This window comes from Pleurodeles waltl, chromosome 3_1 (genome assembly GCF_031143425.1).
Source record: "Pleurodeles waltl isolate 20211129_DDA chromosome 3_1, aPleWal1.hap1.20221129, whole genome shotgun sequence".
Lineage (NCBI taxonomy): Eukaryota > Metazoa > Chordata > Amphibia > Caudata > Salamandridae > Pleurodeles > Pleurodeles waltl.
The window spans coordinates 1,990,655,352-1,990,682,600 of NC_090440.1; the positions used below are offsets into that span (position 1 = coordinate 1,990,655,352).

General features: G+C 47.6%; 1 protein-coding gene across 1 annotated transcript in view; it reads left to right on the top strand.

Moving 5' to 3' along the window:
• PPM1E (protein phosphatase, Mg2+/Mn2+ dependent 1E) overlaps window positions 1-27,249 on the top strand; it is a 725,707-nt gene that overhangs the window by 497,281 nt on the left and 201,177 nt on the right. The window contains exon 3 of the mRNA XM_069226399.1: window positions 13,245-13,444. Within this exon, the coding sequence (XP_069082500.1) occupies window positions 13,245-13,444 (200 nt within the window). The remainder of the gene's footprint in view (window positions 1-13,244; window positions 13,445-27,249) is intronic.

Consider the following 27,249-nt stretch of genomic DNA (forward strand, 5'->3'; position numbering starts at 1 on the left):
TAAGTGAAGTTATTAGTGCATCAGAATTAATGCAGACCTCTTAAAGTCAAAGGAAAGAACAAAATGAACCAACAGAAAGTGAAGGAAGATCCAGCATGGGCAACATGCCTGTGACTGAAACCACATGTGTATTGTCGGGATAACAAAAGAAGGAGAAACTCTAGGACTCCCACACAGGCAAGGGATTTATGAAGGAGGCTGTGCCAAAGGCAAGCCCATCTGCACCTGGACTGCACCCTGGCCCTTCCACCCTCCATTGCTACACCGGTGGAGAGCTCCTGAACATCAAACAGCCCATCAACTGCTGCTTCAGCCCCCCCCACTCAAAACACCCTTTGTGCATCAACACTGCTGCTTCTCCTGCAGTTCGGACCTGTCCACCTACTTCCTCACCCACAGGGCAGCCACACAGAACCGTCCGGACAAACCCAAACCTCTCACTGCATCTTGCTCCATGTATGCTCCCTATGCAAACACACCACGAAAATCTGGGACACCATCTCCACCCTCAACCCTGACATCGCCTTCATCACCAAGACATGGCTAAATCCCTGCTCCAACCCAGACATCGCCACTGCCACACTAGATGGATACAAGATGTTTCACTGGGACTGGACAAACAGACACAGTGAAGGCATCGCCATCATCCGCAAGGATTCCATCCAACTCACTATCCGGAGCTGGGGTAAGGTAACCGGAGCCCAATGGCAGGAGGCTGTGCACACCACACAACCTGAACCCATGTCAGGCATCAACCAAGCCGTCCAAAATTTCACCCCCTGGATCACCAAATGGGCAGACAGCATAGCCCTGTTCAAGCCAGCCAAAGACACCAGCACTGCCAAATCAGCAAGTGGGTACACTCCAGAACTCAAAAAAGCCAAGTATAACTGCCAATGACTAGAGAAACAATGGCGGGCTACCAAGGAGCCCTCTCACAGAGCTGTCTACAAGTCAACACTCAAAAACTACCACCTCCTCATCCAATAAACCAAGAAAGAAGCACAAAAGAAATCTTCAAAAGCATCAAGGAATTTGCCAACCCTTCAGCCACAGAGACCACCATCCATCCATCTCAGGAGCTCTGCAACTCCCTCTCGACTACTTCCTCAACAAGATCTCTGCCATATCCAAGAACTTCGACCCCCAGCCATCTACACCCAGCCTAGACAACCTACTGCAATCAGTGCCACTAGCCACTGTATAAAGACCTGGTCCCCCATCACAGAGCAGACCAGACCAGCCATCATGGCCTCTATCCCCTCAGGGGCCTCCACCGACCCCTGCCCACAATGGCTCGTCAACCTCGGTTCCAGTGCAATCACGATCAAACTTACCAACATCCTCATAACCTGAATCTCCTCGGCATCCTTCCCGAACCAATCAAAGAACAATGAGGTCAGGCCCTTCCTCAAGAAACCCTCTGTCGACCTCAAGAATAACAAACCCATCTCCCTCCTCTCCTTTACTGCGAATATTCTGCAGAAGGCAATACAGCAACAGCTCACAGACTACCTCGAACGGAACCACCTTTTTGACGCATCACAATTGGGCTTGCGAACAAACCACAGCAGTGAAACTGCACTCTTAGCAAGCACAGATGACATCAGGACACTCCTCGACAGAGTTGAATCAGCGGCCCTGAAATCTCCTTGACCTCTCCACACTGTTCGACACAGTGTCCCACCACACCTGTCTCAACAGACTCCACGACTTAACTATCCATTGGAATGCCCTCAAATGGATCGCATCATTCATCTTAGGTCGCACTGAGAGCATCCGCCTCCCCCCTTACCTCCGCACCTAAGAACATCACCTTCGGCGTATCCCACGGATCCTCCCTCAGCCCCACCCTATTCAACATCTACATGACCCCCCTTGCACATATCATCAGATCACACAGACTTAACATTGTCTCCTACAACGACTACACTCAAATGAACCTCTCACTCACCAAGGACCCACTCAATGCCAAAACCAATTTCCTCAACGCCATGACTGAAGTAGCTTCATGGATAAGAGAGAGCTGCCTCATGTTAAACACCGACAAAATGGAGGTCCTGAACTTCGGTAAAAACACCTCCTTCTGATGGATACAACTACCTGTGGATTCCTCACCTAATGAATACTCCCATGGCGCCAGCATTCGACGGAAATCTTCTTCCTAGTCTCTGCACGTCGACGAGGACGTCACTCTAGCCCACGCGACGCCGTCTGACGTCATACAGGCAATAAGAGGTCCTCGACGACGTGCCGACGTCAGTTCCCTTTTTTCCGTGCATTCGAAACGGTTATCTTCGAGGGAGCAACTGTTACTTTCGTGGTTACAGTGTATTTTTTGCTGCGTAGTCCTTCGCTGCAGTAATAATGTCGCAGAGAAAGTCGGGTTTTAAGCCTTGTCGTGAGTGTGGGGGCAAGATGTCAGTTACGGATCCTCACTCCGACTGTCTTTGGTGTTTAAGCTCCGACCACGACGTCTCGACTTGCGATTCATGCCAGCACATGAATCCAAAGGCCCTCAAGGAACGTGAGGCGAAGTTGTTTATGGCGAAGTCGAAGAAAGAAAAACATCATAAGAAGTCTTCTTCGCCAAGGCATCGGCGTCATCGAGACTCCCGGCGCCGTAGAGAATCACGGCGCCATTCGAGCAAGGAGACTCGTTCCAGGTCTTCGGATCGGCGCCGGAGGACTTGGGAGGTCAGTCCCACGGTCACGCCGCATCCATCGACGCCGTTGCCCTCTCCGGCGTCACCGACTTCACCTGGACAGGCGTAGGTGATTGAAGTGGTGCAGCCTCTGGTGTTGTCCCCGGCGTCGCAGACGTCGAGGCCGGCATCGGGGTCGCCTTCGATACAGGCACCCCAGTATCCGGCTTTTCCCACCCCTGGAGCCGATAGTACCGCATTCCTAAATGCGATGTATACCATCTTCCAACAGATGGCTCCAGGGGGTGCTCCGGCTGGCCCTTTGGCCTTTTCATTGGGTGATCCTGCGCCTCTACGGCCGGCACCCTTTATGCCCTTTCTCCCTTTTGGGAACGTGGGCTCGGCGCCGGTGGCCGCTCCGGTGGCTTCGGAGGGATTGGCCCCGGAGATTTCCATCCCGTCGACGTCGGGATTTCGTCCTGTGACTCCGGTGGGTCCATCCGCTCCGAGTGCTCTTTCATCGGCGCCGAAGTTACCTGTGGCGCCGGACGCGGCGTCGGTGGCTTCTGAAGATCGGCGCCGATCTTCGGCTTCGACGGAGGCATTGTCGACTCCGCGTATCGAGCAGAGGCTTCATTCGAGGAGACGTGCTCTCCGTTTATTAGAGGAGCAGGAGTACCAACGAGTCCTGGAAGAAGGAGAACTAGAGGACTCGGTTGATGGACTGCATGGTCTAGATACAGCCAGTGGGCTGGACACTTCCCCTGAGTGGGATCTTTCGTCTCCAGGGGAATACATGGAGGAGGCTGCTTCCTTTCACGCAGTGGTACGGAAGGCAGCTAGTTTTCTGGACCTGCCTTTGCCGGTGGCAGAGACAAAACAGAACCTTCTGACAGAGGTGCTTCATCCGGCCTCAGCTGCGGCAGAGCCTCTATTGCCCTTTAATGACGCTTTGCTGGATCCGGTGCTAGAGGTGTGGAAGAGACCAGTATCTTTCCCAGCGGTTCATAGAGCCGTAGCCAGGAGGTATCGAGCTGCACCAACTGACCCTGGCTTTCTTTCTAGGCACCCTACACCGGAGAGCTTGGTGGTGCAGGCCTCCTGTTCATCCAAATCAGCGCCTGGTTCTTTCCCGACGGTGCCTGGGGACAGAGACTCGAAGAAACTGGATGCGCAGTCCAAGAAAATCTTTTCGTCCTGCAGTCTGGCGTTGAAGGCCACCAACGCAACTTGTATCCTGGGGAGATATGTTCATGCTCTTATGGAGGACATTTCCTCATCATTTACGGAGCTTCCCCAGGGTCTTTTGGATGTTGTTTCAGATGCCCAGGCTGCTGCGACCCAGATTATTCAGGCTGGGCTGGATACGACCGACTCGGTGGCCAGAGCAATGGGCACGACTGTGGTGGCAAGGAGACAGGCCTGGCTCCGTAATTCGGGGTTTTCTGCAGATGTGCAGTCAACCCTATTGGATCTCCCTTTTGATGGGGACAAGCTGTTTGGCGCCAAGGCAGATTCGGCCTTGGAACGTTTTAAGGAGAGCAGGGCCACAGCCAAATCGCTAGGACTCCAAGCTCCTTCTTCCTCTGCCTCTTCCAGGATTTTCAGGAGGTTTCGGGGATTTGGGCGTGGCTCTTCCTCCTCTTCCTTTCGGGGGAGATTCCAGCAACCTGCCTCTTCCCATCCCTATAGATCTTTTAGAGGGAGAGGGAGGGCCCGCACCAGAGGAGCCTCTCAGCAGCACTCTGCCTCTTCCTCGTCCTCTGGAGGGGTGCAGCAGGGAAAGCAGCCTTAGGCTTCCACCATTTCCCACTCACTCCTCTCCTGTAGGGGGAAGATTACAGCATTTTCTCCGCAAGTGGAAGACTATTACAACGGACACTTGGGTTCTCAGTATTGTGGGAAAAGGCTACACCCTTCCCTTTCGGGAGTTCCCGCCCCTCATCCCGCCCCGCCCATCTTATTGTTCAGAAGAACACCTCCTGTTGCTAGAACAGGAGGTACAAGTCCTCCTTTCAAAGGGCGCGGTAGAGTTGGTCCCAGAGCAGGAAAGGGGTCGAGGTTGTTACTCAAGGTATTTCCTGATTCCCAAGAAGGATGGTCGGTTGAGACCAATCCTGGACCTGAGGATCTTGAATTGGTTCCTCAAACAGGAAAAGTTCAAGATGCTGACCCTAGCTCAGGTGCTTTGGGCGTTGAACAAGGAAGATTGGATGGTGTCTGTCGACTTGCAGGATGCTTACTTTCATATCCCGATACTCAAGTCACACAGGAAGTATCTCCGGTTTATGGTGGGATCGCAGCACTATCAGTTTGCGGTCCTTCCGTTTGGTCTTACTTCAGCACCTCGAGTCTTCACGAAGGTGATGTCGGTGGTTGCGGCAGAGCTCAGAAGGAAGGGGATAGCAGTATTCCCTTACTTGGACGACTGGTTGATCAAAGCCAAGTCGCCGGAGCTTGTGTCGCATCATCTGCAGTCAACGACTCAGTTGTTGTTCGACCTGGGTTTTTCGGTGAACGAGCCCAAATCTCACCTGGAGCCCTCTCAGCGCCTCCTGTTCATAGGGGCAGTACTGGATACAACATTGAGTCGAGCCTTTCCTCCGCCTCAGCGGATTCAAGATATTCAGGAATTGGTTCCAATGTTTCGAAATGGAGCGGTAGTTCCAGTCCTCAAGGTCCTTCGTCTGCTCGGTCTGTTTGCCTCCTGCATTCTGTTGGTCACGCATGCTCGCTGGCACATGAGGGCTCTTCAGTGGTGCCTCCGAAGGCAGTGGTCTCAACACAAAGGAGATCTAGAAGGTGCTGTCAAGATCTCCAGAGATGCTGCAGTGGACTTGAAGTGGTGGATTGCGAGCAACAATCTTTCACAAGGAAAGCCGTTCGCGCAGTCGTCACCAGTGGCCATGGTCATAACGGATGCTTCCACTCTAGGGTGGGGAGCTCATCTGGGGGATCTGGAGATCAAAGGCCTTTGGTCTCCAGAGGGGCAGATGTTTCATATCAATCTGTTAGAGTTACGGGCTGTACGTCTGGCTCTCAAGGCCTTCCTCCCTTCCCTTCGTGGTCAGTCGGTACAGGTCCTGACGGACAATACTACCACGATGTGGTACATAAACAAACAGGGAGGAGTAGGGTCGTACCTTCTCTGCAGAGAAGCTCTTCGACTATGGTCCTGGGCAAAGGACAATCAGATTTGCTTGGTAGCAAATCATCTGGCCGGGGTCTTGAATGTACGTGCGGACGGTCTCAGTCGCCAATTCTCGGCGGACCACGAGTGGCATCTCCATCCAGATCAAGCCTGTTTGATCTTCCAAAGGTGGGGGTTTCCTCGGGTAGATCTGTTTGCCACTCTGGAGAACGCGCATTGTCCGTTATTCTGCAGCCTCCAGTATCCGATGCAGGGAGCGTTAGGGGACGCGTTTCAAATAACCTGGTGCGGCCAGTTGCTTTACGCGTTTCCTCCCATACCCTTGATTCCTCGAGTATTGAGGAAGATTCGCCAAGACCGGGCGCTAGTCATCTTAATAGCTCCGGATTGGCCAAGGAGGGTGTGGTACTCCGACCTTCTCCAACTCTCAATGTGCCCTCCGCTCCGTCTCCCTTTCAGGGCAGACCTCCTCTCGCAGTCGCAGGGGCAGGTTTTACACCCCAACCTCCAGAGTCTGCACCTACATGCCTGGAGATTGAACGGGGCAACCTGAGTTCCTTCTCTCTCCCGCCTGATGTAGTGGATGTTATATTAGCGGCCAGGCGACACTCCACTAAATCTATCTACGCTAATAGGTGGTCTAAATTTGTTGCGTGGTGTGGAGAGAGGCAGATTGATCCCTTACATGCTCATCTATCGGACGTTTTGTCTTTTGCTCTCTCTCTAGCGCAGAAAGGTTGTGCAGTGGCTACCATTAAGGGTTATTTGTCGGCCTTGTCAGCCTTCATTTGTATTCCAGACCAACCATCGTTATTTAAATCCCCTATTGTTATCAGATTCTTGAAAGGTCTTCTAAATAAATATCCTCCAAAACCATTTGTTATGCCGCAATGGGATTTGTCCTTGGTCCTGACTTTCCTTATGGGGTCCCCTTTTGAGCCTATGCATTCTTGCCCCTTAAGGTATTTGGTTATAAAAACAGTTTTCCTGGTAGCTATAACATCTGCAAGGAGAGTGAGTGAGTTGCAGGCCTTATCGGTAAAGCCCCCTTATACAACTTTTTATGGGGATAAGGTGGTGTTGAGGACCAAGGCTGCTTTCCTCCCGAAGGTTGTTTCACCCTTCCATTTGGCTCAGACAATTACTTTGTCCACGTTCTATCCTCCGCCTCATCCTTCTAAAGAGGAAGAAAGACTGCACCGTCTGGACCCAAAGAGGGCGTTGAGCTTCTTTATTGATAGAACAAAGGATTTCAGGCTGGAGGATCAGCTGTTCATCGGGTACGTGGGCAAGAGGAGAGGAAAGGCAGTCCACAAGAGAACACTCTCCAGGTGGGTGGTTCTTTGCATTAAAATCTGTTACTCTTTGGCAAAGAAGGACCCTCCTGAGGGCATTAGAGCTCATTCCACCAGAGCTAAGTCGGCCACTTCGGCCTTGGCCAGGGGTGTTCCTGTGGTTGACATCTGCAAGGCCGCAACTTGGTCGTCCCTTCACACTTTTGCAAAACATTACTGTTTGGACTCTGAGGTCAGAAGGGACGGCCATTTTGCACGGTCAGTGCTGCAGGATTTCTTGGTTTGACCATTTAGGCACCCGCCACCGGGCGTGGTACTGCTTTGGGACTCTATTCATTAGGTGAGGAATCCACAGGTAGTTGTATCCATCAGAAGAACGAGTTACTTACCTTCGGTAACGACTTTTCTGGTGGATACATTAGCTACCTGTGGATTCCTCACGGTCCCACCCGCCTCCCCGTTGCCTTTCTGGTCTTACCAAGTAATCCTTGAGTGCGCTCCTCTTGGTCTTCAAGGTTGCAATAGACGTTGTATATATGGATACGTGTGTATATTATCTGTATATATATATATATATATATGTATATATCTTTGTGTACATACATGATTTGCATATATTTGTTCGATATATTAAATTTACAGCTATTCATTGCAATATTGTGTATTTTACAAGGTTATGGGATGTTGCCTTGCTCTTTCATTGCATTGGGTGGTTGTTCTCATGCACGTAAAAAATGTTGGTACTGACGTCGGCACGTCGTCGAGGACCTCTTATTGCCTGTATGACGTCAGACGGCGTCGCGTGGGCTAGAGTGACGTCCTCGTCGACGTGCAGAGACTAGGAAGAAGATTTCCGTCGAATGCTGGCGCCATGGGAGTATTCATTAGGTGAGGAATCCACAGGTAGCTAATGTATCCACCAGAAAAGTCGTTACCGAAGGTAAGTAACTCGTTCATCTGGGACAACAGTAGGTGGCCTGTGGAACTCTGACCCACTCCCGCCCATCAAACCACATACACAACCTTGGAATCACCCTCGACAACCAACTATCCATGGAGAAACAGGTAAACTTGGTTGCCTCCTCCTGGTTCTATATCCCCCGAATGCTCTGCCACACCTTCAGTTAGATCCCCACAGACACCAGAAAGACCATCATGCATGCCCTGATCAGCAGCCGCCTCAACTATGGCAACACGCTCTGCACCGCAATTTACTCCTGCCTTCTTAAAAGACTCCAAACACTTCAGATCACCGCTGCAAGACTCATCCTGGACCTTCCCAAATGAGCGTGCACCACTTCCCCACCTCAAACAACTCCACTGGCTTCCCATCAAGTAGACATCCCGTTTCAAGATCCTCACACTCGCCTACAAAGCACTACACAATATCTGTCTGGCCTACATCAACCACTGGATGAACTTCCACGTCCCCTCCAAACTCCTTCGCTCTGCATAACTCAACCTCACACACAGCCCCCGCATCCATCGAAGCCACAGCAGAGGCCGCTCCTTCTCTCACATACCAACTAAGTGCTGGAACAGTCTGCCCCTACACCTCAGAATAGCCCCCTCCCTGTCATATTTCAGAAGGGGACTCAAGGCATGGCTGTCCGCCTCCGAAGCGGCTATCACAGCGCACAGATACCACTAGGGGTAACAGTGCTGCGCTATACCAAATGATTGATTGATTGATAAAACAGATGAAAGTTCAAGAAAGAGAGAAAATTGGTACTTTATATATTTAATTTGATAAATGAAAGCAAAATAATATTTTCCGGGAACATATTTGAAAAACGAATACAAAGTTTACTGCTGAACATTTATTTTTCAATGCTTCTTTTCATTTGTGTCCCTCATCTTGTGAAAAAACAAACATTTAAGAATACTGTTCAAATATGTTATGTAAAAAAGAGTTATGAGTATATAAATATTTTTTCCTAACTTAAAAGTGTTTGGACCATATTTATGGGAAAATGTCGGACTGCGACGATGTGCCACACTTGGCAGCGCCACGCTCCGTCAGTTTCACAACGTAGGGATGCCCCATATTTAATTGAATACGGCGCACAACCTGTGTTGTCCCCTGCACTGGTACTAAATTTAGCTGCTAGCGCCAACGCATGCATCCTTGCACCATTGTGTCTGATCAATACTGGCGGTTTGGCACTTCTGTGTGTGCTGCATAATGCAGCACACAAAGAAATGCCAAAGCGTCATTTTGAAATGCTTGTTTATGTGCAGGAAGGGACACCTTCCCGCACATAAACAATAATTTCTGCCATTTTGCTCTTTCTATGTGTGCTACAGCATAGAAAAAGCAAAAAACCAGGAGGAATAAAAGTATTCCTCCTCGTTGCGCCTTGCTTGTTCGATTTTGGCGCTGCCTTAGATTTACGAAATCTTGTCATTCTGAGGCAGCGTCAAAATGCAATGGGTGTTGCTATGGCACTCCCACAGCAACACCCATTGCATGCCCTTCTGACACAGGACACTGCATCAGAGGGGCTCATATTTACAAGGAGGCATAACGCCACAAAAAGTGGTGTTACAACTCCTTGTAAATATGGAGCAGAAGTTAGAGCAACTGGAGCATCACATAAAGTGATGCTCCAGTGTCGCTTGGGGCTCTTAAATATGCCCCTTTGTAATGTCATTTCTGCATTCCTTTCCTGCTGCTGCTGTTGCTGCTTCAACACTTGTGTTTGGCTGGTGGCTGGGTAATTGAGCTTCATCCTCATGGCCTGGGCTAATTAGTATATCTTTTTTGATTGCAATGTTATGCAATACTGCACAACAAGCAATATTTGTGTAGTAGGTCTCAGGGTTAGATGGCAAAGCTCCACCACTTTTATGCAGACAACAAACTTGGCCCTAATTAGTCCACATGTCCATTCTACTGCAGGTCTTGTTTTCTTAAGTGCGGCGGTATATCTCTTTTCCCTTGCTGTCTAACTACTGAGGTATGGAGTTAAGAGCCAAGGACCTATGGCATACACACTCCCCTTGAAAATAAATTTGCACATTAATACATAAGGATATATGTTTTTTCAAATACATGTTTGAGGGCCCACTAAAATAACCTTACCTAGCAAATTACTATCTCCCCGTTTGACAAATGATCATAAAAGCAACAATGCCTGAACATAAAGGAAGCTTGAGTACTATCTGGGCGTTTTTCCATGAGGCAATTGCAAAAGCAAACTACCCAAGCATTAAATTAATGTCGTCGTTTTCTATTTCTATACAGAAGTTCTATGTTGGATGGTGGACATATTCATAAATGAGTAGGATCTATGAATCTGATCACTTGAAAGTGAGTAATTTTATAAACTCTCGCCCTAGTGTACGTGAATTTTGGTTAAGAGAGCGTCAAGAAAACAGAAGACTAAAACACGAGACAAAGTATTTTGCAAACATTCATCCTGCTACTGCTTTTTGCAAAATACCTCCTGCTACTGTGTTCTCTGATAGCTACCTGAGAAAGTAAAAGGTATTGCCTGATCTCAGTTACCCTCTAGCTAAAATCTGTTTTAATTCATTACATCCATTAAAATATGCCTAGTCAACCTGTACCCATAAATTTCCCCCTCTGTCTGCTCAAATAGTGTAGCACACTTCCTAAATACCCTCTTTCTCCTCCTTTTTTTAGCTAGGCTACACATCCTTCTCACTATCAGATACAGGGCTGCCATTGTGAAAGAGTAAAATGCATTCTGTGTCCCCTGTTATACTTTTCTCTTGGCTTCCACCTGCTTCCACTTGGTGGTACTGTTTAGAAACGCTGAATAGGCTTTTGAACATACCAGAAGTCGAATTTAGATACTGGCAACTAATTACCGAATCAAAAATCATGTTAGTCGATGGAGTGTGCTTACCGCCAACATTATGACTCACCTGCCAAATTTAAAAGCGGGTGGACCATAGTTTGACCATGAGGGAGACTACTCTGTTCCCCGCCATGGCCAAACTGCTCATAAGGATTAAGGGCAGTCGCAGGAGTGGCTATATGCCCATCCGCACAATTAGGATGGGTAGACATATAGATACTTATTACTTCCTGCTTCTGAATTTTCTTTTTGAAAATAAAAAATAAAACAGTTTGGTGCAGGGCTCTATCGTGTTGATGGAGCCGTGCACCAAACTGTCCCGAAATGACCCCCAGCAGTCATTTAATAATTTAGCAGGACCACCCACACATTTTCCAGTCACCCTGACAGTTGAATTGGTTTTACGTCTCCCACTAAATTGGTCCTCTTAAAGAAACTTTAAATGTACTACTTCCACAGGCCTTCATTATCACACAGTTACCATATGTTAATGCAAATAATTTAAGTAACCCTGATACCATATGTTAATGTGCAACATCTATTTCCACCCAAAGCTGTAACGCTGTGGGCCAGATTTAAGAAAAGTGCCACTGCACCCAATGCAGCACCACTTTTCTTGCATCCCTTCATTTGCGCTAGTCGGACAAAAGAACGCCAGCTCAGGTGGAAAGGACAGAAATGCACCGTATTTTGTAAATATGGTGCATTTCTGCCCTTTCCCTGTGGCGCAGGGCAGCACAGCAAGGCCACCTGCTGCAATGCCCTGCACCATTATTCTTGTAAACATGCCCCTAGTTGTGGGAATATGATGTGATTTTTCCTTTGACCATTGTTTGTGCCCGTTTTCATTTGGGATTCGGATTCCACCCAAAGCCACGCTGCATTAATTTGTGTGAATTTAGGTGGTTTGGCTTTGCATGGTTTACGTGCTGCTTCCGTCCAATTACTCCACTTTGCGTGTATTATCAGTTTGACACCACTCGACACAAAATCATTCAGGACTAAATTTGCATCAGATTATTGGCACAATAATTATTTTGCACACAAAAGCTAATCAATACTCTTTGTGGGTTTATGACTTATAGCACTGCTTAGTATCTTATGCGCACTAGAACAGTGCTTCCCAACCTTTTGACTTCTGTGGACCCCCACATTATCATTACTAGAAACCAGGGACCCCAACTGAATAATTATTGGAATCCAGGGACTGCCCCACTGAGTCATTACTGAAAGCTGGGAACCTAATCTGTTAATATCATTCAATTTTCTAAGCATTTGTATTTTGTAAGTTTGCACTGTTTTTGCGTCAAAAAGTGGCACAAATGCGGCGCAAAAAAAGTATAAATATGGGCCTAAATAGCTTTATTTATCCCTGTTAATTCTTCTTTCCTTGTGTGCTGTATGTTGCAGCACACATAGTAAAAGGAATATGCATCCAAGGATTGTTTTTGTGCAGGAAGGGGTCCCTGCCTGCACATAAACAATCCTGCCCTAACACAGACATCCTTGCACAATGGGACCAGGGAAAGGCAGGAAGCGGGCGATGGAAAGCAGACGAGGAGTGGGTGAGAAAGAAAAGAGGCGGGAAAACAGACGAGGCAGGAACTGAGTTTAAAGTGGCAAAAGTGACAGAACGTGGGCAGAAAACTGGTAAAAAATAGAAAAATACGGGCAAGAACGGAAAGAGCACGGGCCAAGAGACAAGAGAGGTGGAAACATCGGTGAAAGATAAAGAAAAGGGGCAGAAACAGGGAAAGAAGCACAGCAAGAGCGAAACGGGGCACAAACCGAGGTACAGAAAACACAGAGGCACAGGAAAGTGGTTAGACTAAAAACACGGGAGAAGAGGTGCAAACAGAGGGACTGATAGCAGCTAGAGGTTAAAGAAGGCACAAAAAGAGGTTTAAGTGGAAAACATGGGTGAGACGGCGGAACACAGGTAAAGCGGAAGAGAAGCCACCGGGCAGCAGAGACGTGCACCAAGGGGGCGGACCTGTCGCGGGGGAGCTGGTGTGAGGACCTGCTCAGTGTGGGAGATGGAGGGGTGGAGGGTGGCGGGAGGCGGCAAATGTATTTCATTGACTGAAGTTATCTTCAGTTCCTGATTATTACTGAATGCTTGTATACATACCGTGAAAATGAAAATTAGTTTTGCCAGTTGCTGTTTTGGAGGTGTCGTTATAAATTGTTATTTGTGAAGTTTTTGGTTTTGTTATTTTGTTTGAATGTCTTCTGGCTAAGATAAAACCTAGGTCATACGATTTGAATCTTGCAACAAAACGTCAAGAAATATTCTTAAGCATACTGCTTTCTCTACCATTTGCAGAGATTGAGACCATCAAACTGGCTCGCTCAGTGTTCAGCAAACTCCACGAGATCTGCCACAGCTGGGTGAAAGACTTCCCCCTGCGCCGAAAGAGGCATCTCTACTACGAGACCTCGATCCACGCCATTAAGAACATGCGCAGGAAGATGGAGGATAAGCATGTTTGCATTCCTGATTTCAACATTCTCTTCAACCTCGAGGTAACTGCTGCGAATCACATCTTACAAAATAGCTAGCAGTAAGTGAGCACAGTGATAGTTATTCACCACACAAACTGGTAGTCTTGGCATATCTATGCTTGGGGTGCCCTCAACATGTCAAGAAAGGTGAGGAATGTGGCGAATGGTGCATGACAAGAAAGGTGAGCAAGTAAGAGTAAGACCAAGGTCATTACCCAGTACCCTTCCCGATGCTCCATACGCCTTTCTTCAGACCTATGTAATATTCTTTTCCAAGGTGCATGAATAAAAGGAGGTTGAGGACTTACATGTAAATCCATGCCTGTAAGATAGGAGAGTGTTAATCTATGACACTAGGGGGCATATTTATGATCCCCTAGCGCCACTGGAGCGTCACTTCGTGTGATTCTCTGGTGGCACTATGCCCTGCTCTGTATTTACAAGGTAGTATTAAGCCACTTTTTGTGGCGTAACGCTGGCCTTGTAAATATGACCCCTTCACACGCAGTACTTTGTGTGGAAGGGGCGTGCAATAGATTTTTCTGTGGGTGTGCCACAGCAACACCTATTGCGTTTTGACGCTGCCGCAGATTTACGTATTTTTGTACACCTGAGGCAGGACCAAAATCTAACGCCATCCCAGGGGTGGCGTTAGCAATGCTCAAGGAAGGGGAAATACTTTTATTCCTCCTCGTTTTGTGCTTTTTCTATGTGTGCTGCATTCTGCAGCACGCATAGAAAGAGCAAAATGCCAGAAATGATTGTTTATGCGAGAAGGTGTCCCTTCCTGCACATAAACAATCTTTCAAAATTATGCTTTGGCACTTCTGTGTGTGCTGCAGAATGGAGCACACACAGAAGAGCTGAATCATCATTAGTGATTGTTTATGTGGAAGAAGGGACACCTCCCCGCACATAAATAATCGAACCCCTCAACGCAGACATTCTTGCATTTGCTGCAAGGATGCCACGTTGGCAGCTAAATTTAGCACCAGCGCAGGGGACAACACATGGGTGCACCGTATTCAATTAAATACAGCGCATCCCTGCGTTGTGAAAATGAAGGAGCGCAGTGCAGCCAATTAAGGCGCAGCATCGCGATTCGTCATTTCCCTATAAATATGGGCCTTGGATTCCAAATGGAAAACTACAATTAAGGATCCTTTGTAAATGTCCACATTCAACCACTCTTACTTCCCACCTGTTAATAGACTCTGATATTATACTATTCCAGCTCCATTCATCTTTTAATTTCAAGGTGTTATTGACATTATTTTTTATAAAGAATATACTTTATGATAAGCAGTATATTTTGTTTCAGCTGAGAACATAAATATGTACTATTTTTAACAAATGAAACGTTGAAGTGTCTCCTTCCACATGTACTCAAGGGTCAGATTTACTAAAGGTTTACACTGTCCTTGCGTCGCACATGGTGACACAAAGGTAACACAAGCCTTAAGTGAGATTTACTATGCCACTCAGAGCCACCTTGCGTGGCATAGTAAATCTGTAGTAATGTAATGCACAGCAAGTGGCTGCCTTGTGTTACTCTGCCATGGGAAGGCATTCATGGTTGGAGCGTGGGTGCTCTGTGCACTGTGTGCACCAGCACAGGGAGAGAGAAGGAATGTGCCATATCTTAATAGATATGGTGCATTCCTGCACTCTCCACGTGACGCAGCTCAACAAGTTGTCTTGCTGTGTTGCGTTGTGTCACATTTTCGTAAATCTGGCCCCAGGTGTCTACAGGGAGTGACCTAAGTATGAAATACTTCCACATACTGCTTAAAATTGATAAGGTCAGAGGATGAGAGCAAGCATTAAAAATAACATAGAAAGAGAGGAGCAGATGTGATAACATGAGGATAGATGCCTTGACGGATCTGACAGGGTTTGAAGAGGGAATGTGTCTAGATGATGTAAGGTTAGTTAACTAGACTGGTACGGGCATTGCATGGATAAAATCCAGGTGTAAACCAAAGAGAGTCTGGATATCTGCAGATACAAGTTTGATTTGTCCCACAGGCAACAAGAATAGTTGAGTTCAAAAGTATTATAAATGGTACTGCTCAAAAGTACTATAAATGGTTCTGCCGGTGCTTCTGATAAAACAGACCAAGCCCCAGTTGCTGCCAGTGACATTTCAAAGTGGTTTGGCATAAACATGGATGAGTTTTACGTTGTCAGCTCACAAAGCGAGGGAGTCCAACAGACATAAAGTGAATTCAGGAAATTAAAAAAAGGTGGGCAAATGGCACATTTTAAATAAGGAGAAAGCAAGAAGATTTTTAAAACAATTCTGAAAACATAGCCTTGAAATATTTAGAAACAATGAAGACTGCTGCATACTTTACTGCATGAAATATGTTCAACAGTTAATACAGTGTGTCACCTCAACTGCTTGCATGTTTCCATAACCACACAGTGCCCTGGGCTTGCACTGCTTTCTTGCCCTGACCCTTACCTGCTGGGAAGAAGACATCAATGTGTAGTGATCTCTCTGTACTACTGACCTGTCAAGCACAGAACCGTGATCCGTGCAGAGGCAGTTTCTCCTTTAGGGCTAGGGGGATCCCCCCCCTCTGAAATTCCTACACATTTATATCCAGAAATATTAAATAGATTTGTTTAGAGATCCAAACCATATCTCTAAACAAATCGATGCATTTAAGTCTGAGCTGTCAGTCCTAGGCTTCCTGCCATGCCTCGCTTTGAGGCAGGAGACGGAAGCCAAGCATTAAATCAACTTTCTCCACTGTGACGCATGACGCAAAGCTTACCTTTCTAAAGCTTTTTGTTTCCATTGTGGTCTATGGCAGTATCCTCTATTGGCCAGTGACACTTTTAGCATCATGGTTTCGGGCGTCGGACTCTTCATCCCTGCATGAGAGCAGGCGTCTGTCATTTACAGGCATAGATCTCACCCTTTCCCATTTGCCACGCAGTAGGAGTGGATGCAAGCACATGTGATTTGGTACCTTGTCCTCAGTAATGGTAAGTGTTATAATGCTAATCTAGGGTTAAATATATTGTGCTAAGACAATCAGTATCAGCTGGGTGTCGTCGGTGTAGGAGATGATGTTGATGTTGTGTTTGCGAGCGATGTCGGCGAGGGGGCTCATGTAGATATTGAAGAGGGTTGGGCTGAGCGATGAACCTTGGGGTACGCCGCAGATGATCTCGGTGGGTTCTGAGCGGAAGGGCGGGAGGTAGACTCTTTGGATTCTGTCCGAGAGGAACGAGATGAACCATTCAAGGGCCTGTCCTAGGATTCCAGTGGAGCTGAGGCGGGTTATTAGGGTGCAATGGCATACGGTGTCGAAAGCAGCCGAGAGGTCCAGGAGGATGAGGGCGGCTGTTTCTCCGTTGTCCATCAGAGTTCTGATGTCGTCGGTGACTACGATGAGGGCGGTTTCCGTGCTGTGGTTGGCTCGAAATCCTGATTGGGAAGGGTCGAGCGAGTTGTTAGATTCAAGAAACTTGGTCAGCTGCTTGTTGACGGTCTTCTCAATGACCTTGGCCGGGAAGGGGAGAAGAGAGATGGGGCGGAAGTTCTTTAGGTCGTTGGGGTCAGCCGTGGGTTTCTTCAGGAGGGCGTTGACTTCCGCGTGTTTCCAGCTCTCGGGGAAGGTGGCAGATGAGAACGAACTGTTGATGATGCTCCGGAGATAGGGGGCGATGATGGAGTCGGCTTTGTTGAAGATGTGATGGGGGCACGGGTCCGAGGGGGAGCCGGAGTGGGTAGTGTTCATGGTGATTCTGGTCTCTTCAGAGCTGATGGGGGTCCAGGCGTTGAGTGTAGTGGTGGGGGCTGTAGGTTCAGTGGTGGGCGGCGGGGTCTGGGGTCCGAAGCTGTCGTGTAGGTCTGCGATCTTTCGATGGAAGAAAGTAGCGAGGGAGTTGCAGAGTTCTTGTGAGGGCGTGATGACGTTGGAGATGGCGCTGGGGTTGGAGAGCTCTTTGACGATGTTGAAGAGTTCTTTGTTGTTGTGGGTGTTGTTGTTTAGTCTCTCTTTGAATGACGTCCTTTTGGTGGAGCAGATCAGCTGGTGGTGTTCACGGGTGGCGATCTTGAGGGCTGACATGTTTTCTGCAGTGCGCTCTTTGCGGCAGGTTTTTTCGAGGGTACGGCAGGATTTCTTGGATTCTTTGAGGGCGTCCGTGAACCACAGGGGTTTCCTGATGCTGGTCCCGCTTGGGTGGCTTTTAAGTGGAGCGAGGTTTTCGGCACAGTTGGTGATCCATTGCGTGAGGCTGAAGGCTGCGTTGTTGGCGTCGGTGGTGATGGCTGTAGGGTTTTGGTTCAGTGTTGAGCGGAGTTGCTCTGTGGAGATTTTGCTCCAGTGTCTGCGGGGGATTTGTTGTGTGCGATGGTGGTGGGTCTCCCGTTTGAAGGTGAAGTGGACGCATCTGTGGTCGGTCCAGTGTAGTTCAGAGGAGTGGCTGAAGGATATGTGGTTGCTGGCGGAGAAGATGGGGTCGAGCGTGTGGCCAGCGGTGTGGGTGGGGGTGTTCACCAGTTGCTTGAGTCCGAGGTTGGCGAGGTTGTCGAGCAGGGAGGCGGTGTTGTTGTCGTTGTTTTTCTCCAGGTGGAAGTTCAGGTCCCCGAGGATGATCGAGTCTGGTGAGGCTAGGGCGTGCGGGCTGATGAAATCGGTGATGGTTTCACTGAATTGGGCGCGTGGGCCCGGGGGCCTGTAGACAAGAGTTCCTCTGAGGGTGGTTCTGGGGTCGGTGTGGATCTGGAAGTGTATGTGTTCGGCGGCGAGGGGGGTGTCTTCGGTGGTGGTCGTGATGTTGAGGGTGTTCCTGTAGATGATGGCGATTCCTCTACCGGTTTGGTTGATGAGGTCCTTCTGGGCGATCTTGTAGCCGGCGGGGATGGCTATGGCGAGATGTCAGGTGCCAAGGAGGCGTTCATCCAGGTTTCTGTGATGAAGGCGACATCTGGTGCTGTTGTGTCCAGGAGGTCCCATAGTTCGATGGCGTGCTTGTGGATGGAGCGCGTGTTGAGAAGGATGCACTTGAGGTGGGTGTTTGTGCGAGGCTCGGTGCAGGCTCGGTGGAATGTGTACTTGCAGGCTTGACAGGTGAAGGGTCCGTGAGTACGTTTAGGGCTGGCTTGGTAGCAGGTGTCTGTTCGTCCGAGGTTGAGGGCGTTGAGGGAGGCGTCGTCGTAACTGAGACGGGTGTTTTGGGTGCGGTGGGGGCCAGGGGTTCTGGCGCTGGGCACGGTCCAGGCGCGGTCCAGGCGCGGACGGGCGCAGATGGGGTGCCTTTGTTGCGCCAGCGGCGTGGCCGCACAGCGGCCGCCATAAGAGGGAAGGGGGAGGAGGTGTCAGCTGGGAGGTGGGAGGCGGAAGGGAGGACGACGAATGGGAGCAGGGGGGGCGGGGCCGCACAGGTGGCAGCGGCAGGAAAGCGGGAAAGCTGAATGCGGGAAGCGGGGTGGCGGGAAAAGCGAAATCGGAGAGAAAATAAGAAGAAATTCACTGGAGAAAAGCGAGATTAGAAAGACAAATAGGAAGAAATTCACAGGAGGAGAAAGCGCAATGGAAAAGACAAATAGGACGAAATTCACAGGAGGAGAAAGCACAATGGAAAAGAGAAAAGGAAGAAATTCACAGGAGGAGAAAGCGCAATGGAAAAGACAAATAGGACGAAATTCACAGGAGGAGAATGCGCAGTGGAAAAGAGAAAAGGAAGAAATACACAGGTGAAGAGCCAAATGGAAAAGAGAAAAGGAAGAAATATACAGGAGAAGAGCCAAATGGAGAAGAGAAAAAGAAGAAATAGACAGGAGAAAGCACAAAGGAACACCTACGACCTACAAAGAAGTGGCAGGGGCCTGGGCAGGTGGAGCTACAGCGGCGGGGAAGCGACCTACCCGAGGGTCAAGGGTCGCTGTCTCTGCTGCGCAGTGGCCGCCATAAGAGGGAAGGGGGGAGGAGGGGTCAGCTGGGAGGTGGGAGGCGGGAGGGAGGACGACGAATGGGAGCAGGTGGGGCGGGCCGCACGGGTGGCAGCGGCGGGAAAGCTGAATGCGGGAAGCGGGGAGGCGGGAAAAGCGAAATAGGAGAGAAAATAAGAAGAAATTCACTGGAGAAAAGCGAGATTGGAAAGACAAATAGGAAGAAATTCACAGGAGGAGAAAGCGCAATGGAAAAGACAAATAGGACGAAATTCACAGGAGGAGAAAGCGCAATGGAAAAGAGAAAAGGAAGAAATTCACAGGAGGAGAAAGCGTAATGGAAAAGACAAATAAGACGAAATTCACAGGATGAGAAAGTGCAGTGAAAAAGAGAAAAGGAAGAAATACACAGGTGAAGAGCCAAATGGAAAAGAGAAAAAGAAGAAATAGACAGGAGAAAGCACAAAGGAACACCTAAGACCTACAAAGAAGTGGCAGGGGCCTGGGCAGGTGGAGCTGCAGCGGCGGGGAAGCGACATACCCGAGGGTCAAGGGTCGCACCTTTGCGAAGTTGATCCAAATATCTGACTCAAGTTCAAAAGTGAGAAATATGTAGTTACAGTAAAGAAAGTTATCTGCTGTATGGCATTAAAACTGGCCCTACCTTTATGCCCTTAACATCAATTGCAAAAACATGGATTGATTAGCGAATAATGAATGTTAAAAACGTTAAGGTGATGTGTGTCAGCGATTTAGTTCCTCTCATATTTCACATGTTTTACTGAATGATGCATTCCCCAAGAGAGTTCGCTGTTTCATCATGCTGTGTTTCTGTATTTTTTTTCGTGCATCTTATTACTCCTGTATAAGTGCAGATTTTGACTTGCGCCAGGAGTTTATGAAGGGCTTTGATTGAGAGCACTGGCAGTGAGGCTGAAGGCAATACAAAGTGCCTTTCAGTGGGTTGACATGTTATGTATTCCAGTTACAATTGGAATTCAGTGTAAATGTGTGTGAAGGGTGTGCACATAGGTCAAAATATTTAGAAGGCAAAAGCAAATAAAGTGTTTAAATGTGAATGAGTGCAGAGTGTTTGGGGTGGTAAAATGAGGGAGATGCGAGGAAGTGCATTCAGGGGAGAGTGAAAAGAGGGTGCTCAAGAGGAAAGAGAGGAGGTTGAAAATGTGCAGATAGATGAGATGTGCAGAGAAAGGGAATGCATATTTAACATAAAGCACACATAACTGAAGGCCATGCTCCTTCCATAGGCCTCAATAATATTTAATTCAAAGTCTCACAATTTCAGAATGTAAACATTTCTAATGTCAATTATTTATAGAAAATCATTGTTGCTACTAATTTATCTTATACAGCTAACAACCACTGACAAAGCCAATAGCACTGACAGGTTTTAGGTGTATGTCAGTTGTGGTATATTTCTGGATGCAATGACATCTCAGAGAGAAACCAAAATACAGGTTGGGTGGCACACTATGGGAATCACAGAAATTCATTTGCAAGTCCCTTTTAGAGAATCCCCACTTTTTTCATCCCACTTAAAGACCTGGCCGCACATAGGGCCATATTTACTCTTGTTTTGCGGCAAATTTGCATATTTTTTTTTTTACTCAAATTCGGTGCAAAACTATCTCCATATTTATACTTTGGCGCTAGACTCATCTAGCACCAAATTTATGGAGATAAAGTCATTTTTTGGATGTGGAAACCTACTTTGCGTCAATGAGATGCAAAGTAGGTGTTCCAGTGCAAAAAAATGACTCTATGGCCTTTGTGCCATATTTAACCCCCTTCTGCTAAAATCACACACAGGCGAGAGGAGGGGTCAAAAAATGGTGCAAAGCTTGTCTTGCACCATTTATTAACGCCTGGGTCATGGCACGCCTTAGGGGACCTGTGGGCCTATTTCCTTGGTGGAACACCATGGAATAAGCCCACAGGTGCCCTCTCCAGGCCCCAGGGACTCCCCCACCCACACCAGAGGGACAGTGGAAGATGGGGGACCCCATCCCAGGTATATATAGGTAAGTACAGGTAAGTATTTTATTTTATTTTTTAAAGTGCCATTGGGTGCCCCGTGCTGGCCATTGGGGGGGGTGGGCATGACTTGTGGGATGGATTTTTTTTTTACTCTAACCTGCTTAACGTCATTTTTTGGTGCAAAATTCCCTTCATCCATACCGCCAGCCCCACCCGACTAACGTAATTATTTGGTATGCTAGCCTAACTTTTGCACCGGCTTGCACCATTCGATAAATATGGTGCCCGGATGGTGCACAGAAATGGTGCAAGCCGGTGCTAAACTTTTTGGTGCAAAACTGCGTTAGTGCAGTTATGTACCAAAAATAATAAATTAGGGCCATTGTTCTGTATGACGGATTTCAGCCAGCGGCTGTGGGTGCTTCCCAGTGCCTGGTTAGAGAATTTTCTTCCAAAGTTGGTGCCGCATGCAGTGCAAGACACTGGGTAAGCACGTACTTTAAAGGGCTGAACTTGTTGGGCTGTACAATTTGACCATTAAAGTAACAGTTAAACATATTAATGCAGGAGGATACTGGGCAGTTTTTAATGTGTTTAATATTTCAAGACTATACGTTTGGATTGCTTTATAAACCTTGCTTTGTCATTACATTCATTTACTTTCAAAGGCACCATTTTGTCAATCTTTTAAAAAACAATTCTTGGGAGGAGGACCCACACTGGACCTCACATTTGTCCATTAAACCTGTTTGCTTCACTCTCTACATAAAAGTCATACCCAGCTTTTATGCCCCACCACTTTCAAATGTCACCAGCTGCCCCTGGATCTGCGTGTGTGCTTGAACAAAGTTGGAGACCGTTGACTTTGACACGAGTTGAGGGTTGAGCATAGAACGCAAAAATCATGTGGTTGAGCAAGTGTCCCGAATTGAGGGGCATATTTATACTCTGTCTGCGCCGAATTTGCGTTAACAGATTTTGATGCAAATTTGGCGAAAACCTAACACCATATTTATACTATGATGCCCGACCCCGCGAACGTCAAAATTCCTCAGTGTGCGTCATTTTCTGGATGCGGGAAACCACCTTGTGTTAATGACATGCAAGGTAGGCGTTCCCGTCCCAAAAATGACTTTAAGGCCTGTGCGCCTTATTTATACTCCTGCATCATTTTGACGCACAGGAGGGGCCGGGCCTTAAAAAATGGCGCACAGCCTGATGTGTGCCGTTTTTTAACACCTGGGTGAGGGCAGGCGTTAAGGGACCTGTGGGCTCACTTCTATGGTCTCTGACCATGGAAGCAGTCCAGAGGTGCCCTTCCCTGCCTGCAGGGACACCCCCTGCAACCCTCGCCCACCCCTGGAGGACACCCATGGATGGGAGGACCCATCCCAGGTAAGTACAGGTAAGTAGAGGTAAGTATAATTTTTTATTTTTTTAAAGTGGCATAGGGGGGCCTAACTTGGGCCCCCCTACATGCCACTGTGCCCAATGGCCATGCCCAGGGGACAGTAGTCCCCTGGGCATGGCCATTGGGCAAGGGGGCATTACTCCTGTTTTTGCTAAGACAGGAGTCATTTCAATGGGGGTTGTGCGTCAAAACATGGCGCAAGTCCGGCTAGAGCCATGATTTTTACTCTAACCTGACTTGCACCATTTTTTAACGCACAACCCCCATTTTCCCGTACGCCAGCGCTGCCCTGGTTTGAGTCATTTTTTTCTACTCTGACCGGCCCGCGGCACAGGATAACATCAATCCATAAATAAGGCGCCCGCCTGGTGCGTTGGAATGGCGTTAGCCGGCGGTACATTTTTTGACACAAACCAGCATCAGCGCTGGTTTGCGTCAAAAAGTATAAAAATGGGCCTGAATGTGCATAACATTGAATGCAGTAAAGTCCAAAAAACCTTGATGAAAGACTTTTCTACATCCAGCACCATTGCCATTGTAGGAAAGGGTAGTCATTTAGCTTTTTCCAAGAAATGACCAAATATTCTTGTATTGCCAGAAGCAAATTTGCCCCCTCACAAACTCTGTCTGAGTAGGGTATAAGAATGTCAAGAAGACTTTCTCCAGTCTGAAAGGCAGTAATTTAGCATAGATGTTACATTCTACTTTAATTAGGGATATGGGCCTGTAATTCTTGGTTTCCAGGGGATCTTTGTCCTCTTTGTGGATCACTACTATGGTGACCTGGGAGGCTGTTCCGTCAATTTTCCCAGATTCACTAAAGCATGCAAATAGCTTTTCCACATATTCCAATAAAAATATTTAATTGTTTTATAGAAGCTCATAGGAAACCTGTAGGAAGTTGGCTCTGTATATACTATCTCAAAGTGAGAGATAGTGTGCACAGAGTCCAAGGGTTCCCATTAGAGGTAAGATAGTGGCAACATTAGATAATTCTAATGCTCTATTTTGTGGTAGTGGTGTCCAGCAGTAGGCTTATCAGAGGATAGTGTTAAGCATTTGTTGTACACACAGAGGCAATAAATGAGGAACACACACTCAAAGACTTAACACCAGGCCAATAGTTTTATATAGAAAAATATATTTTCTTAATTTATTTTAGAACCACAGGATTCAAGAATTGAAGTAAATACATAAAATGCAATGTACTCCACACAGGTAAGTTAGGAACTTTGAATTAGAGCAGTAACATATACAGTTTTAGTTAAAATAGCAATAAGCTATTTTAAAAGTGGACACTGTGCAAAAATCAACAGTTCCTGGGGGAGGTAAGTATTGGTTAGTTTTTCAAGTAAGTAAGGCACTTACAAGTTCAAGTTCCTGGGCATAGGCAGCCCACTGTTGGGGGTTCAAGGCAACCCCAAAGTCACCGCACCAGCAACACAGGGTCGGTCAGGTGCAGAGGTCAAAAGAGGGCCCAAAACACCTAGGCGCCAATGAAGAACAGGGGTGCTCCGGTTCCAGTCTGCCAACAGGTAAGTACCTGCGTCTTCGGAGGGCAGACCAGGTGGGTTTTGAAGAGCACTGGGGGCAACACAAGTAGGCACACAGAACACACCCTCAGCAGCACAAGGGCGGCCGGGTGTAGTGTGCAAAGCAGGCGTCGGGTTTTCAATAGGAATCAATGGAGGGACCCGGGGGTCACTCCAGCGCTGCAGGCAGGGCACAGGGGGACTTCTCGGGCCAGCCACCAACTGGGCTAGGCAGAGGGTCGCCTGGTGGTCACTCCTGCACTGGAGTTTGGTTCCTTCTGGTCCTGGGGGCTGCGGGTGCAGTGCTTTGCCCAGGCGTCGGGTTCCTTGTTTCAGGTAGTCGCGGTCAATGGAAGCCTCTGGATTCTCTCTGCATGCATCGCTGTGGGGGTCCAGGAGGGTCGTCTTGGGTTACTCACGAGGTCATAGGTGCCTGGGAGTCCTCCCTGTAGTGTTGGTTCTCTGGAGCTCGAGCCAGGGGTGTCGGGTGCAGAGGGTGAAGTCTCACACTCCCGGCGGGAAGAGTGAGTTCTTTAAAAGTTGCATGAAAGTTGCAAAGTTGTTGCTGATTTTGAACAGTGCCGCTGTTCACTGGAATTTCTTATTCCTTAGGGTTCAGGGCCGTCCTTGGATGCGTCGTTGTGCAGGTTCTTTGAGTCTGGAGACAGGCCGGTAGGGCTGGGGCCAAAGCAGTTGTCGTCTCCGTCGTCTCTGCAGGGCTTTTGGTCAGTAGTCCTTCTTCTTTGTGTAGGTTGCAGGAATCTTATTTCCTGGGTTCCGGGGTGCCCCTGAATACTAGATTTAGGGGTGTGTTTAGGTCAAGAGGGCAGTAGCCCTCCTAGAAAATGGAGGATTTCTAAAGGCAGGGGTCACCTCAGCTCATGACACCTTAGGGGCTGTCCGGACTGGTGGGTGACTCCTCCTTGTTTTTCTCATTATCCTCTCCTGCCTTGCCACCAAAAGTGGGGGCAGTGGCTGGAGGGGTAGGCATCTCCACTAGCTGGGGTGCCCTGGGATGCTGTAACAAAAGGCATGAGCCTTTGAGGCTCACCACCAGGTGTTACAGTTCCTGCAGGGGGAGGTGAGAAGCACCTCCACCCAGTGCAGGCTTTGTTTCGGTCCTCAGAGAGCACAGATGCTCTCACCCCAGGGGGGAAGAAACTCATCTCAGTGGCAGGCTGGCACTGACCAGTCAGTCCTGCACTGAAGGATTGGGTAAATTACAGGGGACATCTTCTAAGATGCCCTTTGTGTGCATTTTGTAGTAAATCCAACACTGGCATCAGTATGGGTTTATTATGCTGAGAAGTTTGATACCAAACTTCCCAGTATTCAGTGTAGCCATTATGGAATTGTAGAGTTCTTGTTTGACAAACTCCCAGACCATATATTTAATATGGCCACACTGTACTTACAATGTCTAAGAATGGACTTAGACACTGTAGGGGCATATTGCTCACATAGCTATACCCTCACCTGTGGTATAGTGCACCCTGCCTTAGGGCTGTAAGGCCTGCTAGAGGGGTGACTTACCTATGCCACAGGTAGTATTTTGTGCGCATGGCATCCTGAGGGGGATGCCATGTCGACTTTGCCTTTTCTCCCCACCAACACACACAATCTGCAATGGCAGTGTGCATGTGTTAGGTGAGGGGTCCCTTAGGTTGGCACAACACATGCTGCAGCCCTTAGGGACCTTTCCTGGTCACAGGGCCTTTGGTACCACTGGTACCTTTTACACAGGACTCATCTGTGTGCCAGGGGTGTGCCAATTTTTGTAACAATTGTAAATTTTTAGTGAAAGAACACTGGTGCTGGGGCCTGGGTAGCAGGGTCCCAGCACACCTCTCAGTCAAGTCAGCATCAATATCAGGCAAAAAGTTGGGGAGGGGTAACTGCAACAGGGAGCCATTTTCCTACAAAACCTATTTGTGCTTGGTGCTTTAGCACATTTTAGAGAGTTGATCACATTGATGAGATCTGATTTTTCGATTTATCAAGCTACAAGTTTGTTTTCTTATTTAAGAAAAGTAGTTGTTATTGAAAGGTATTAAGCTAATTGTAGCAATCATCCACCAAGAGAAACTCATTAGGATTGTAGAGATGTGTATAGAATTAGAGAAAGCTTCCCAAGATATTTTTGGTTTATGTTTGGGTATTCCACGATTTTTCTTCGATTGTAAAAATATGATGTTTATTTCCTTTGGCTTTAGGATAATTAGCAAAGTCTTGCTGACCTTGATTTGTTGAAGGATTTTATCTGCATTGATGTTAGTGACTAATTATTTTATCATACTTATACTTTAAATGTTTTAATTTATGTAAAGTCTCTATGCCTTCTAGGGATTTCGAGCCAGATGTATAACCTTTTGTTTTGAGGCTCACAATTTGTGATCAGTTTGGGGATTGCAAATTGCAAGTTGCAAAACAAAATATGTTAACTGTTTGTGATTCCCAGTGGGGTCGCAAATTACCTACCTCATCAATATTCATGAGAGTAGGTTGCAATTTGTGACCCCACTGGAAATGGCTGCACTCATAGGTGGCCTTCTGGGGACAGCAGACCACCATGTCTCTGACTTCATTTCAAATAAAGAATCTTTTTTTAAATGCAGCCCCTTTTCTTTCAAGGAAAATGGTATGCATTTCAAATAAAAATAAAAAAAGTTTTCTTTTAATTGTTTCGGAGTAGGCAGTGGTCCATGGGACATTGCAAATAGGCTCACACCAATTTCAAATTGGTGTTACATGTGATTGTTTTGGGACCTCATTCATGGTTGCAAAACAATCATACATACCATTCAGATACGGTATTAGGAAGGGATGCCCTTACCACACCCCTTCTTAATGCCAAAGTTACTGAATCGCAATTTGGGCTCTGTACATCCCAAACAACAGTTTTCTAGTCACAAACGTTGGCACTAGAAAACTGCTTTGTACATATGGCCCCAGATTCTCTCTTAAGTGCATC